The sequence below is a fragment of the Emys orbicularis genome, chromosome 15 (assembly GCF_028017835.1).
Source record: "Emys orbicularis isolate rEmyOrb1 chromosome 15, rEmyOrb1.hap1, whole genome shotgun sequence".
NCBI classification, from domain to species: domain Eukaryota; kingdom Metazoa; phylum Chordata; order Testudines; family Emydidae; genus Emys; species Emys orbicularis.
In genome coordinates, this window is record NC_088697.1 from 9,274,675 (window position 1) to 9,289,184 (window position 14,510).

Sequence of the window (14,510 nt, forward strand, 5' to 3'; positions counted from 1 at the left end):
TCATTGGGTACCGAAGCCGATTTAAAGGACAGGTTACAAATCTTAGTTAATAGTTCCGCAACTTCACATTTGAGTTCTTTCAGAACTCTTGGGTGAATGCCATCTGGTCCCGGTGACTTGTTAATGTTGAGTTTATCAATTAATTCCAAAACCTCCTCTAGTGATACTTCAATCTGTGACAGTTCCTCAGATTTGTCACCTACAAAAGCCAGCTCAGGTTTGGGAATCTCCCTAACATCCTCAGCCGTGAAGACTGAAGCAAAGAATCCATTTAGTTTCTCCGCAATGACTTTATCATCTTTAAGCGCTCCTTTTGTATTTTCATCGTTAAGGGGCCCCACTGGTTGTTTAGCAGGCTTCCTGCTTCTGATGTACTTAAAAAACATTTTGTTATTACCTTTGGAGTTTTTGGCTAGGTCCTGAGTTCAACTCCCTGTGGTGCTTTGTTGTGTGCCTCTTGGGGCACCTGGTATTGACTACTGTCAGAAGACAAGATACAGAGCTAGATGGATCTTTGTTCTAGCCCAGTATGGCTGTTCTTATGGTTTAAACTACACTTACAGGCATTGATAATAGAGTTACTGAAAGTTTGGGTGTTAAGAGCTTATAGGTCAGTGTTCCAGTCCTCTCAAAGATGACCCCCTCCCTCTGGGACAGGGGCAGGTCGGAGCTCTCACACCAAATGGCTCATTGTGGCTGCCAGAATCTGTGGGCGGCTCATTTTGTTTATGTCGAGGGTTGAGTCCTACTTTGTGCACTGTGTGTGAGAATGAAAATCCTAAACCACCCTTTGAAATAACATATGCAGCAGGACGTGTTATTGTCCCTTCCCCAAAGCAGATAGACCAATGGAGAAAAGCCATTAAGTCCAGGATAATACTTCACTGCGGTTTTACCATTTCCACTTGCTAAACTCCCTCCCAACCTTCTGGGCTCCTAGAGCAGGGTACTGAGCCTGAGCTGAGACACGTACACTGCAACTTACAGCCCAAGCCACATGACCCTGATTAATCCGACACAAGCCAGCCATGGCTGTTTCATTGCACTGTAGACGTATCCTAATATAATTCAGAGATCAGAAGAGAATAATAATACATTCAAATGAAAGTCCCCAAACAGACTACTATTAGTTTTTCAGCCAAAAAAATTCAATTTGGGGGATTTTGTTTTCCCAGTCAGACCTTGCCAAGGGAAGCAGAAAGAAAATGTTTGAGTTTCTCCTTCAGAACAGCTTGGCCTAGACACTCTAGCTGTGGGTAACTGTTGTGGCCTTGCTGAGGTGGGGGGATTTTAATAATTTGGGGAGATTCCAGGGTGTTTGGGGGAGATTATGAGGATTTTACTTTTGGAGCTAAAAACCAAGAAATACAGAACTCTTTGAGAAATCTGGGATTTAGACATTTTATTTAAAGCAAGGAAGGTCTGAGATCCTAAGAGGGTTTCTGTTTGCAGGAAGAAACATGGTTTGGTCTCTCATTGTACCAAAGGGGGAGATGGTTGTTTGTAAAGGAGAGGAGAAAACTGAATGTGCACAATGAGGAGGGGATTTGAACCCACATATGCAGAGCACCATGGATTAGTAGTCTATCACTTTAACAACTTGGCCACCTCATCTGAACTATTAAAGAAGGGACTGGAGGAGAAATCTAAGGCCAGCAGAGATAGGGATAATAAGGAGTTTTTAAATACTAAGTGTAAGCAGGGTCTGAATGAGCTCCCCCTCACATCTCGTGATGAGCTGGGGAAAAGACTTCAGGAACAGACCATGTTTGCATAGACCCGCCTACTCCGCCTAGGTATGCAGCAAGTATCCTTTGTACAAAACAAAACAAAACAAAAATAAAGGTGATTCTACTGTTTTCCTGCAGTCAGCAAATAATTGTAAAAAGAAAGAGGTATTTTTAAGCAATAATCTGTACCCACCAAGGGGCTGGGAAATCTTTATTTTGTTTTTCAGACACTTTATGGGCAAGCTGGCGCCAGTGGAAGAACAACCCAGAACACCATGGGTCCACTGTCGCAACAAAAAGTTGTGTTCTGTGTTGTTTGTCTTGTTATTACCATTAAATTGGTGGATATTGTAAATTCCTCAGGTCTTTTTAATTGGATATGTTGTGCTGCCCATTTTGGGACCAAGGGAAAATATACCCTAATTAAACCTCTTCCACCCCCTACTCCGCCACTTCCTTCCAAATTGTCTGTGACACACCCATCCCCATGGTGGTCTACCCCCAACCAGAGACCTGTGGTTCTTAATGCAACTGGTTTACAAATGACTATCACTCTGTTCCCCACTGACTGGTATCTCAGTACAACATTTGCTAACTGTTCTGTTTACCGAAGTAGATGAAAGAATGTTGCTATGAGTAATTTCAAACTCATTTGAATTGGATGGATGGGAATTGCACAACAACATCCGAAAACAGCGAGCCCTCACAAATTACCTCTGGGAAGGTTGAAACTCGTTGCAGGAAGCTGACTCAGCAGCTCAAATTCAATGCTTGGAACATGCCCTGGGGCTACTGGATGGGGGGCATTATTACAGGTATTTGTGCTTAGCTCAACCGACCGTTTGTTGGGAAATGTTATTCTAACCCTCAAGAATATTACAGAATCCCTTATAAGTAAATTAGTGAACAGTATAAAGACTATTTTGTAGGGAGAAGCATGTGGCCAGGTTTAACAAACCCTCACCAGTCCTCTTGTATTCCTTTTGCAAAATGCCCACCAGGGCTTACGGCCATCTGGGTTGAAGGGGACCAATGTAGCAAATCAATTAAAGGTGTATTGGCCCTTTAGAACCACCTGGGAGACAATTTTGGAGGACTGTACAGTGAGCCGGTGTACCCTTACTGTTAGGGGCTGAAGGAAAATGGATCTCAGCCACCCTTTTACAGCCAGGGTTCGGGGGTAGGTGCAAATGGAAATGGTCCCAAGAACCCGTATGGCAAGTAGTAATAACAAATAATGACACACTGTTTCTAATGGGATCCAAGGTATACTACCCATACACGGGTCTTGTGTGGGTGGGACAGGGAAATACCTGGAAGGGATGGCCACAGGAACCGCCGCCCCTGCAGTGTTCAGAACCTGTACCCCCTACGCATTGGGTGGAACAGGGAAATAAAATTTGCTGGGAGGGATCAGCCATGCTTAATGGCCAGGTTTGGAGGGTGAAAGGCATGTGGAGTGGGTGGGATTTGGACCAGAAAACTTTTCCTTGCAGCTGGGAAACTCCACTTACCAAATTCATATATCAGCTATGCATCGGCTTAATGTAACTGGACACCCAACGATACCTACTAACTGGACAATGGTGGTACCGGAACCCACCTGAATGAACTGGGACCATGCGATACAGCTACTCTTGGAGCTCCAGGTTGAGCATCACCAAATGCTGATTTTGGAAGCCAAGGACCTTTGAAGAATGAATGCCTTCCAACTGGCTACTAAACTGCCTACTGATTGTGCATGGACTAATGTTGCCTGTGCCCTTTGAACAGGCCTAATGAACACTCATTCACTTCTTGGTCATCTTACTCATGTTGTAGGAATGTTATTCCTATTAATTGTAATATTGATCATATTCATGGGGTGTTTGAAATTATGTACTGCCTTAGCCTCTCCCCCGAAAGCCATATTTGTAAATTCAGTGGCTTACCCCTTTATGACCTGCCTTCTCTCTCTTCTCGTAGCATGATCAGTGGACCAATTTATCAGGCTAGCTGGAACCAGGGCCTCCAGCCTGAATGCCCCACCGTTCAGTGTGTGAGAAAGAGGGGCAACTGGGCCCTTCTTTGAAGAGAGTGGGGGGAGTGTTGGGATATATTAGGATTAACTAACAGATATGGGAAGCTGCTAATGTGTTGACATGGTATTAGCGCACAAAGGCATAAGTAGACTATAGTTCTTTGTGTAATAAATAAGTTGCCATGTTTTTCCCTTCCCTGTTGCTTGTAAAAAGTAATAAGAATGCAGATGCATAAGAAATGTAGATGTCAAATAATGCCCTTTGTGTGAAAGAAGGTAAAATGAATGTTATCTCCCCCTCTCTTCCTTTCCCAGCTACATAAACAAGCCCTGGTTTATGGCCCCTTCCTCCCTCCCCTGAGAATTGCTGACCAGGGAGATTTGTGGCTACAGATTGTTGCAAAGAACTGTATTTTCAAGGAAAAATGCCTGTATGACATGTGTATTGCTGTGAACAATAGATAGGGGTGGGTTTACTAACAGAATGGGTGTTTTATTACTTAATAAGGGTTTTGAGGGTGTTGTAACAGATGTAGGCATGTACATACTAACTTAGACAAAAAGAGTGTGCAGTAACTAATTCAGTGCTTATTTGACAATTGGGTCGAGGGGAACAAGTATCGCAATAAAGGATCCCATCTACTCAATCCGCCTCTGAGTCAACCTGCTCTTTTTTTAGCTAACATCAGGGAGGAGTATTAACTCTCCCTCCCTTAGGCCCGCCCTTCAGCATCCCAGGGGAACACCAACACCGCCCAAGTGACTTTGGGTGAGTAGGTCAACCAATAGGGCTGCTCCTAGGCCAGGCTGCAGCCCAGCTTCAGGACTCAGAGGAAATGGAGCTCGCATCCCTACCTTCAGGACTCCAAGCACAGCCAGCCTTCTGGATCAAACCTCCTCTCTTGTACTCAAGTCACAACAGCTAGCGGGCAAAGGACAGGCTCCCATGTCATTTGAAAGAGCAAGAGGAAGCCTTGGAACACCCAGTAATGTTAGGTGGCAAAAGAGCTGCCCCAAGATCCCACTGAGGTTTGAACTCTGATTGCAGAATTTAAAGCCCTGAGTGCTGGCCCATACACCATGGGACAGGCAGGGAACAGGTTGTGGTCTGCTGACTTCCAGTGTAGAAGAGCCTGGGCGGACAATTTTTTGCCTCCCTCGCTCAAGGCTTCTGGCCAGCCCTGCATTTGCTCAACAAGTCAGCATGCAGTGGTTTGCTGGAGGCCCAGAGGCCTTTCTTCCTCCAGACTGTGAGGCCAGTGGGTGTGTGAGGAAGTTGCCCCTTCAGTCCCAGGCACTAAATGGCCTTTCCTAGAAAAGCCCAAGTTCTGAAAAGAAAAAGTAATGTCAAGGAAGGTACTAAAGAGTTGCCTCCTGACATTCTTAGGGGATAGGATCCCTGCTTCACCTGACCAGGGGCTTGAACCCTGGACCCTCAGATTAAAAGTCTGATGCTCTGCCAACTGAGCTAGCCAGGCTCACATGAGAAAGGGGCAAGTTTGGTGCAGAAGAGAAACTAGTAAAGAAAAAGAGGACAGGAAACAATGCAGAAAACTTGCTACTCTCACTCTCTTAGCAGCCCTAGCCCCAGCCTGCTCCTCCATCCAGTGCCCTGAAACTTTCTTCTTTTTTTAGTTAAATAGCGGATTCAGGAGAAAACACGGTTATACAAAGCAAAATGAAATCACAGACAGAAATGCCATTGGATATTTTAAAAAAAGGAAAATGCAATCCCCATCACATTATGGTATCTGGGCCAATCCTGCATTGAGAACACCTGCTAATGTCCCTATGTGCTTATGAGAAACCTGGAGCAACTGATACCAATGCCTGAACAGAAAACACAACTGCTCCCACTTGCCGCAGTGAAACCTTTTCCCTACCCTCAATCAGAGACCAGCAGGATGGAATCAAGGCCCATCCAGGTCCCAGAGCCCCTTCCATGCCCGCCTCGGCTCTGCTGCTGACTCATGGTGTTTTTCCGCCATGGCCAGCCATTTAATGGCCACAAAAACCTGGTTAGGCCACTGCTACGGGGACCTGCCTTCGTTGCTCAAGATGCTCCTCGCAGCACCTCTGCCAAAGGGGATACAGTACTATGGCATTGATTAGGCGCAGTCTGTCCAGTGATCTGAAGAGTTGGTTGCATTCTTTGTGGTTGCCTCACCATTCCCCTCAGGCCTGCCCTGCCCTCCAGCTCAGCCACCTGCTGAAAACTGAAAAACACAAGAGTAGAGCCGTAAAAGGCTTCAAAGCCCACCGTGCCCAACCCCCACATCTCCGTACTTAAGGGGCACCCATGCCATTAGCAAATACTTTAAGGCTCTTGTCAGTAAGATCTGGGGACAGTTGCTCACCTTCAGAGGAACCTCTCTGAAATTGGCCTGTCTCACCCAGTGATACACTGTCCTCCATACGGACCGAGCCAAAGGGGGGCCTCGCTGCTGTGAGCATGGCCACTCTTTCAGCTCTTTCCAGGGAGAGCATTACTGGTGGACTTTGTGCTCTTTAGCACTTGTTATCGCTATATTAGTGTGTATGGTCCCCAGTTAAGGTGTGAAAGGAAAGATCTATGGAAGGAACTGGCTCCCTTCCTCTGGACCTCACGGTGTTTGGGGTGTGTGTGTGTGGATTTTAATAGTATCAGACAGCCTGAGGACTGCTGGTCCTGTTTTCCCGACTATCAGAGGAAACTCTTTTACAATGAGCACTACCTGGCGCAGGTCTGTAGCGAGGTCGGTTTAGAGGACATGTTTCTCTGTAGTGGAACCAGTGGAGGGCGGGCGGTAGCCTCCTATTCCTCTGATCCAAGCTCACACCAGCTGCAGATGGGGTACACCTTCCCGCAGGGACAGGCCAGGAGTTGCATTGACTGGATTTTTGTGAAAGAGCACGTCGACAGCCCAGTGCAGGGTAGTGCCAATGGACTGTTCCAATCACACAGCACTCACCATGTGTCTCAATGTGGGCAATTCCCTGGCCCATGGCAGAGGATATTGGAAGCTGAACATCCAGAGCTTGCAAGATAAAGGGGCAGGGGGCCAAGCCTGTTGGCAGAACAGGAAAGCATCAGAGGGTTCTATGTCAACCAGGGGGATTGGTGGGCGTCAGTGAAGGAGGAGTTGGTGACTTTGTTCCGGCAGCCAGGCAAACACTGCAACATTAAAGAATACCAACGGTGCCAAGTCCTGTAGCATCACCTGTGGGATTTCTATAAGACCATCCAGAGGGGAGGCAGTCAACGTGTGACTGTACGACCATATCAAGCGACATCTGGCCAGGTTCTGGGAGATGAGGCTGCAGTGGGCCCGATTTGAGCATGACCACCGAGTGAACGGAGGGATGGTCTCTCCAGACATTTTTGCAGCCTGCAGAGAACAGAGACAAAGCAGGAGGATGCGGGAACTCAGGGCAGGACCCGCAGATCCGGTAGTGCAGGACCACAGTCGAATGCTGGCCATCACGGAGGCCTATTATGGGGAGCTGTTCCAGGACCGGGACATTGCCCAGCAGGTGCAGGAGAACTTTCTCTCCTGAGCCAGGGACTGCTCACAGCTGCTGTCAGGAGACAACCGGGGGAGTTTGCTGGAGCCCAGAACTCTACTGGGAAGTGCTGGAGCCTCTGACACCAGTGTTGATGAATGTCTTCAACAGCTCCCTGCACCACTAGGCACTGGGTCCATCACAATACGATGCTATCCTGTTATTGCAGGCCAAGATGGGAGACCTGACTGACATTCGAAAATGGAGGCCCACTGCTCTGTTTAATACCGACAACAAGATCTTGGCCCGAGCACTCGAGAGGAGGCTGGGAGGGGTAGCAGACTGACTGGTGCATTGTAGCCCGTTCAATGCGGTGTGAGGTCGGACACTCACAGATTCCTGATGCAGCATGAGGGAGGTCTGTGAATGTGCACGCTGGGAGTAGTGGGAAGGTCACTTGTTGGCTCTGGATCAATCCAAGGCCTTTGACTGAGTCAACCTGAACTATTTCTGGTGAGCGCTTAAACACTGTGGCGTTCCGGGGGAACTTTATCAGATGGCTGCAGGTGCTGTACAAACAGGCCTCAGTCTGCCCGTTGGTGAACGACTGGCTAGGGAACAAAATCCCTGTGCACACAGGCATATAACAGGGCTGTCCCTTGAGCCCCTTCAGTACATGCTCTCTTTGGACCCTTTTCTCAGAGCACTCCACAGAAGCAGAGCAATGTGGGGCATGGTTTGCCCTGACCAGAGTCTGGGAGGACTGAGCGGGGGAGCTGTCGCATTGAAGGCGGTCGCCCATGCATATGACATGACCGTGACAGTGAGCTCCCTGGGCAACTGCCGCACTTTGGTGACACTATTGGAGGGGTACTCGGCTGCAGCCGGAGCCATGGTGAACCTAGAAAAGAGAAGGGCCCTGTGGGTGGGATCGGACCCTGGTGGGGGTTTTCCCTTACCCATCAGGGGTTTGCAATTCGTAAGTAGCCAAGACAGGAGCACCCCCAGGGTGGTGAACATCTTGAGGGTACTGTTTGGGGTCAGGAACGAGGTGGGGAATGTGAACTCAGAGAGGCAGTTACTGGCCTGTGAGGAAAGGCTCGGCTGGTGACATAACTGGACCTTTTCATTAGCCCAGAAGATTGTCATGCTGAAGACCTATCTTTTGGCTGCAGGAAATTTCCTCGGCCATGTATTTCCCCCAGTTCCACAAATGCTGCAGAGACTGAACATGATGGCCTTCCACTTCTTGTGAGGCAATAGGACATCCCTAGTCAGGAGAAGTGTGGCTTTCCTGCCGGTGACAGAGGGTGGGTTGGGCATAATGGGCTTTGAAGCATTTTAACAGCTCCACTTTCTTGTTTTTCAGTTTTCGCTGGGTGGCTGAGCTGGAGCGCAGGACAGAGGGGAATGGTGGGGCAACCACAGAGAATGCAACCAACTCTTCAGATCTGGCCTTTTTTTTTTTTTTTTTTTTTGAGCCCACTGGGTGCAGCAATGGGTTTGGGTTGGCCAATGGTGGCGGAAGGGGTAGGAGATTAGGCAGGCCCCTCACTCCCTCTCTAGTGTTCATCCATAGAATCATAGAATATCAGGGTTGGAAGGGACCTCAGGAGGTCATCTAGTCCAACCCCCTGCTCAAAGCAGGACCAACACCAACTAAATCATCCCAGCCAGGGCTTTTCATAGGGTGTCTAGGTGGAAGGTGCTCGCAGGATGGTTTAAGCCAGCGCAGTGGCCTCCCTCACAGCCAAAGTGGCCACAGCAGCAAGCCCTCCCTTTGGCCCTGTCCGCATGGAGATCAATGTACCACAGGGTGATGGAGGCCAATTTCAGGAAGGTTCCACTGAAGGTGAGCAACTGTCCCCAGAGCATACAGACGGGAGCCTTAAAGTATCTGCAAAGACATCCATGCACCATTCCCAAGCATGGACAGCCAAGAACACAACCTCACCGGACACTTTGGGAAGTGAAGGAATATGAAGGGGGTGAACTCTGCATGGCTCAGACACAAGGTAACAGTTCTGGTGTGATGGGGAAGGAGGGAATCTCTGAGTCACCGCACCTCCTCCCAGTGTCACAGAGCCTGAAATGACACTTATTTCCCTGACATTGCTCCAGCTCTTCATTACATTTAAATATATTTTAAATGAGAAAAATAGCAACAAAATAACTACTGTTCCGCATGATCCAGGGTAATGTGAGAACTGGGAATGAGACAATTTGTCCTCAGAGAGGAAGTTGATGACTTGAACAATAACTTTCCACTGGAGGAAGAATATAAATGTGAATCTCCAGGTCTGTTTAGACGAGGAAATGTGATGGTGGTTAGGTCAGATCAGGTGGAAATATGCTAGATAACCCCATCCACTTTCCATGGCCCATGTCTTTACTGCAAGAATAGCTGTCTTTTTACATCAGGAAAGTGAACTCAAGCTAGCTAATTCCATGGAAACCACAGTGCTGAGGCCCAGGTAGATTTTATCTCGATGTAGCTGGTTGAAGACACCCCCTATCTCCCCCACCTGGGGTGATGGACATTCCTGGTAGGAAGGACACACACTCCCATGACGCGCAGGACAATGGAGTTGATAGAAAGGACCACAGGATCCACCCCAAAGAAGGGCAGGCTTCAAAAGTGGGCAACTCATGTGTGGGAGCTGAGGGACTACAGTGTCCAAAAGATGCAAACAGCCTTAACAGTCACTACCTGGGAACTGTCAAAAGAATTAAAGAAAAAAAATCTTCTAACAGCTCTAGAGAAGGTTTTTATGAAGTTTATCTCCTCTATGGATTCTCTGATGATAGATAAGGCCTGAGCTCTGAGTGAAGCTTTTCCCACACTCACAGCATTCATAGGGTCTCTGTCGTGTATGGATTCTGTGATGTGTAATAAGGGTTGAGCTCTGAGAGAAGCTTTTCCCACACTCACAGCATTCATAGGGTTTCTCTCCCGTGTGGACTCTCTGATGAGAGATACGGGAGGAGATGTCAGTGAAACTTTTCCCGCACTCACTGCATTCATAGGGTCTCTCTCCTGTGTGGATCCTCTGATGCGTAGTAAGGTTTGAACTTCGAGTGAAGCTTTTCCCGCACTCGCAGCATTCATAGGGTCGCTCTCCTGTGTGGATTCTCTGATGAGAGATAAGGGCTGATCTCTGAGTGAAGCTTTTCCCGCACTCGCAGCATTTGTAGGGTCGCTCTCCTGTGTGGATTCTCTGATGAGAGAGAAGGGCTGAGCTATGGTTGAAGCTTTTCCCGCACTCACTGCATTCATAGGGTCTCTCCCCCGTATGGATTCTCTGATGGGTAGAAAGGTCTGAGCTCTGAGTGAAGCTTTTCCCGCACTCACAGCATTCATAGGGTCTGTCTCCTCTGTGTATTCGCTGATGTCTAATAAGAGCTGAGGTATGATTGAAGCTTTTCCCACACTCACAGCATTCATAGGGTCTCTCTTTCGTGTGGATTATCTCATGTCGAATAAGGGCTGAGCGGTAATTGAAGTTTTTCCCACACTCACTGCATATATACTCTCTCTTTTCCCTGAGGATTTTCTCCTGGGATGTAGTTTCCTTGAGGTCCTTGTGAGTTTCCTGATAATTAATGGGTTCATCCACTTTCTCCTCTGAGTGGTTTCCCTGCTCTCTCTCTGGTCTGTGGTAACTTCCACCAGCTTTTCCCGGCTCATGGTGCCTGGACACATTCCCTTTGGATCTTCGCAGTAATGCCCCATGCGGTTCTACTAGCTCAGCATCTTCCTGGTGAGGATTCTGCTCCTCGTTCTCCCTCACCACCCCATCACCTGCTAGAATGGAAGAGAAATCTCAGAATTAGGGATGGAAAAGCAGAGAGCAAACCCAAGTAAGTGCTGAGGAGACAGAAAATAAAAATCAGGGACTGAATTCCCCCAAACTCTTCCCCATACGGGACAGTGGACGGAATCAATTCTGCTCCACATCCAGGGCTGGCCTTTAGGGTGGGCCATACGGGTGGCCTGCCCAAGGGGGTGCCATGCACAGAGTTTGGATTCCCACCTGACCTGCTGATGAGAGGTTCGCTGGGCTGACGGAGGCGGCATGGCAGGAAGGCGAGCAGCAGCGTGGGGGAGGGGGAGAGACCCGAGCTGCAGGGGGCCATTGGATGACCAGATGTCAAAGCCAGGTGACTGCTCCGGAGCAGAGATGCCCCTCCTCCGCCCCGCTCCACGTGTGCAGCTGCTGCTGTTCCTGTCCCCCCACCATCCATTCATCCCTGGAGTCACCCAGGGCCACTCCAGATTGGGAGCATCCTCCTGACTGCTCTGCGGGGGGGGGGCTGATTGATGGTGGGGTGTCTCCCTCCCACCCACCCGTGTACCCGATTTCCACTACGCTGGGGTGCCGGGATGGGGGAATCTGTGTGTGCTGCTGCCTCTCTGGGGCCGGAGCTGCTGGCAGCTGCTTGTGTCTGAACAAGCCTAGTTCAGGCTCCTGACCCTGAGTGCTTTCTTAAAGAGACAGCGCACTCACTCACTCAGGCACACACACACTCCCCTTCATACCCTCCCCTCAACACACACACACACACACACTCCTTCACACACCCCCTTTAGGACACACACACACACACTCCTTCACACCATCCCCCCAACACACACACCAGGGCTCCCTGCATCCAGGTCACTTCCCCACCTGGGCTGTGCTGAGGCACCAGGAGCTGCTCCTCTCCTGCCCTCCCCTTACGCAGCCCACAGGGAAAGTGACCTGGATGTAGGAAGCACTGATATCGCTCCTTGCTCCCCTCTCCCAGCCCCCCAGGGCTGCGTGGGGCGGAGGAGCAGCATCCAGTGGGGGAGTGAGCAGCAACGCCAGCTGCTTTGTGCATCCAGGTCAGGTTCCCCACGTGAGTGCAGGAGGGGGATGCAGGGGTTGGTGTGAAGGGGCACAGTGCAGGGGTTAGGTGCTCAGGAGGGGGCAGGTGTTGGGATGCAGTAAGTGGACAGGGATTGGGATGAGGAGGCATGCACAGTGCAGGGGTTAGGGGCACAGGAGGGAGGTTCAGGGGGTAGCAGTGAAGGGTTGCATGGATTGAGGCACAGGAGGGAGGGACAGGGGTTGGGGTGAAGGGGCACAGTGCAGCAGTTAGGGGCACAGGAGGGGCAGGGGTTGGTGTGCAGGAGGGGTCAGAAGTTAGGAATAAAGGGGGTGTAGGGATTAGGGGTGCAGGAGGGGAGCAGGCATTTGGGGAGAAGTGGGCATAGTGCAGGGGCTAGGGGGGAAGGAAGGGTGGGGAGCCCATAGGGGCCAGGGGCAATGTGAGGCTAAAAACTGCAGTGTAGACATTTGGGCTCAGACTGGAGCCCAGGCTCGGAGACTGTGAGGAGTTCTCTTTGCTGTTACTTTACCTCTTCAGGATTTTGCCTTTCCTAAGAAGGGCCTTTGTGTGTGGGAGATTAAAGGGGCAACTTTCTGACATCCCCTATGTCCTTGCAGGCTGGAGGAATAAAGGCCTCTGGGCATATAGCATGTGCAGGGGTTAGGTGCTCAGGAGGGGGCAGGTGTTGGGATGCAGTAAGTGGACAGGGATTGGGATGAGGAGGCATGCACAGTGCAGGGGTTAGGGGCACAGGAGGGAGGTTCAGGGGGTAGCAGTGAAGGGTTGCATGGATTGAGGCACAGGAGGGAGGGGCAGGGGTGGGGTGAAGGGGCACAGTGCAGCGGTTAGGGGCACAGGAGGGGCAGGGGTTGGTGTGCAGTAGGGGGCAGAAGTTAGGAATAAAGGGGGTGTAGGGATTAGGGGTGCAGGAGGGGAGCAGGCATTTGGGGAGAAGTGGGCATAGTGCAGGGGCTAGGGGGGAAGGAAGGGTGGGGAGCCCATAGGGGCCAGGGGCAATGGGAGGGTGCCACACCCATGGGGGCCAGGGGCACCAAAATACAAGTTCACCCAGGGTGCCATTTTCCCAAAGGCCAGCCCTGTCCACATCCCATCCAAACACTCAGTAGGAAAGGAGGGAGCTCCTGCCAAGGTGTCAATCATAATCAGAAGGAAGCCAGGAGTGAGATCTGCTGGGGACTATCCTGAGCTCACAAAGTCTTTGTGGGGAATCCCAGCTGTTTCTCTCAGGCACTTACAGTTTCTGGGTTGGTTTAATGTTTCCTCACTTGTGCAGGGACTTCTCAGGATCTCACTTTCCTCTGAACCCTGGAGATCCAGGACCCACGGCTCTTCCCCTCCTTCCAGCTGGGAGATCACATAGGGTTTGGAAACTGGAAACCCTGCTCAAGGGAAAGAAAACAAGAGAGATCAGGGGAATTCATAGGCCATTTTTCATTAAAAAAAATTCTATTAGTTTAACCCCAGTCCATTTAAAACCAATAAAATCTCAGGGCCAGCTCCCCAGGTACTCAAAGGTGCAGAACACTCTGCTTATGAGGGATTTAACTATTCCCACCTTTGCTGGGAACACACACAGACAGACACTCATTATCAAAGAGGGTCCTAGAACACAGAGAATGGAACTGCGTGTCCCAGAAAGTGAAGATTCTAGACAGAGGGCAAGTCTCCCTGGCACTGCTTCTTGCTGACAGACAGGTCCAGAGACAATGAGAGAGTCCTGGGGAAGCTGGGAACAGTAAGTATGGGCTGGTGGGGTTCAGTGGAGTAAGGAACAGGAAGGGCAGGGATATCACTGAATGCAGGATCTCAACAGCATTAGATGTCAGGAAAGCACATACTGCGGCATTAGGGAATCTAGTGAGTCAGGTGTAAAGGGAGGGAGTATAAAAAACACTATGTGCGGAGAAAGCTGGCAAATTAGATGGTGTAGTTCAGGAGCCACAGACTACTTCTTCTGCCAACGGAGAATGTGAAAAATAAGAATCAGGCCATGTGACTTCGGGAGGGACAAATTCGAAGATCCAAAGAGCATGCAGGGAAGAGACTGCGGCTCTTGCAGGTGGGGATGGAAAAGGAAGAGACTCCATGATTCATGGAGCCAATTAGTTCATTTTATCATTCATTGATCATTGTTATGGTCATTTCATATGTTATTTCAAATGTAATCATTGTGTACTAAATAGATTTAAGTTGTAGGTATAGACAGAAGTAAGACAGATAGAGCCCTGCATGGGTACAAAATTTGTATCCTCATCCAATCCATGATCCACAAAAATGGTCCATGGATATCTGCAGATTTTCAGGGCTCTAGGTACAAAATTTGTACCCACAGCCGATCCGCAAAAATGGTCCACATTCTCCACCGGGAGACGTGATCAAAGCGAAGGGCTAAGGCAATGAAT

General features: G+C 49.5%; 1 protein-coding gene and 1 non-coding gene across 2 annotated transcripts in view; both read right to left on the reverse strand.

Moving 5' to 3' along the window:
* Window positions 1-14,510, reverse strand: part of LOC135889542 (zinc finger protein 34-like) — a 39,411-nt gene that overhangs the window by 17,652 nt on the left and 7,249 nt on the right. Inside the window, exons 2-3 of the mRNA XM_065417404.1 lie at window positions 13,374-13,487; window positions 10,022-11,038 (exon numbers count right to left, since the gene is read on the reverse strand). Of these exons, the coding sequence (XP_065273476.1) occupies window positions 10,022-11,038; window positions 13,374-13,487 (1,131 nt within the window). The remainder of the gene's footprint in view (window positions 1-10,021; window positions 11,039-13,373; window positions 13,488-14,510) is intronic.
* On the reverse strand, window positions 5,156-5,228 carry TRNAK-UUU (transfer RNA lysine (anticodon UUU)). Its single transcript has one exon. It is a non-coding gene; the product is annotated as a tRNA-Lys (tRNA).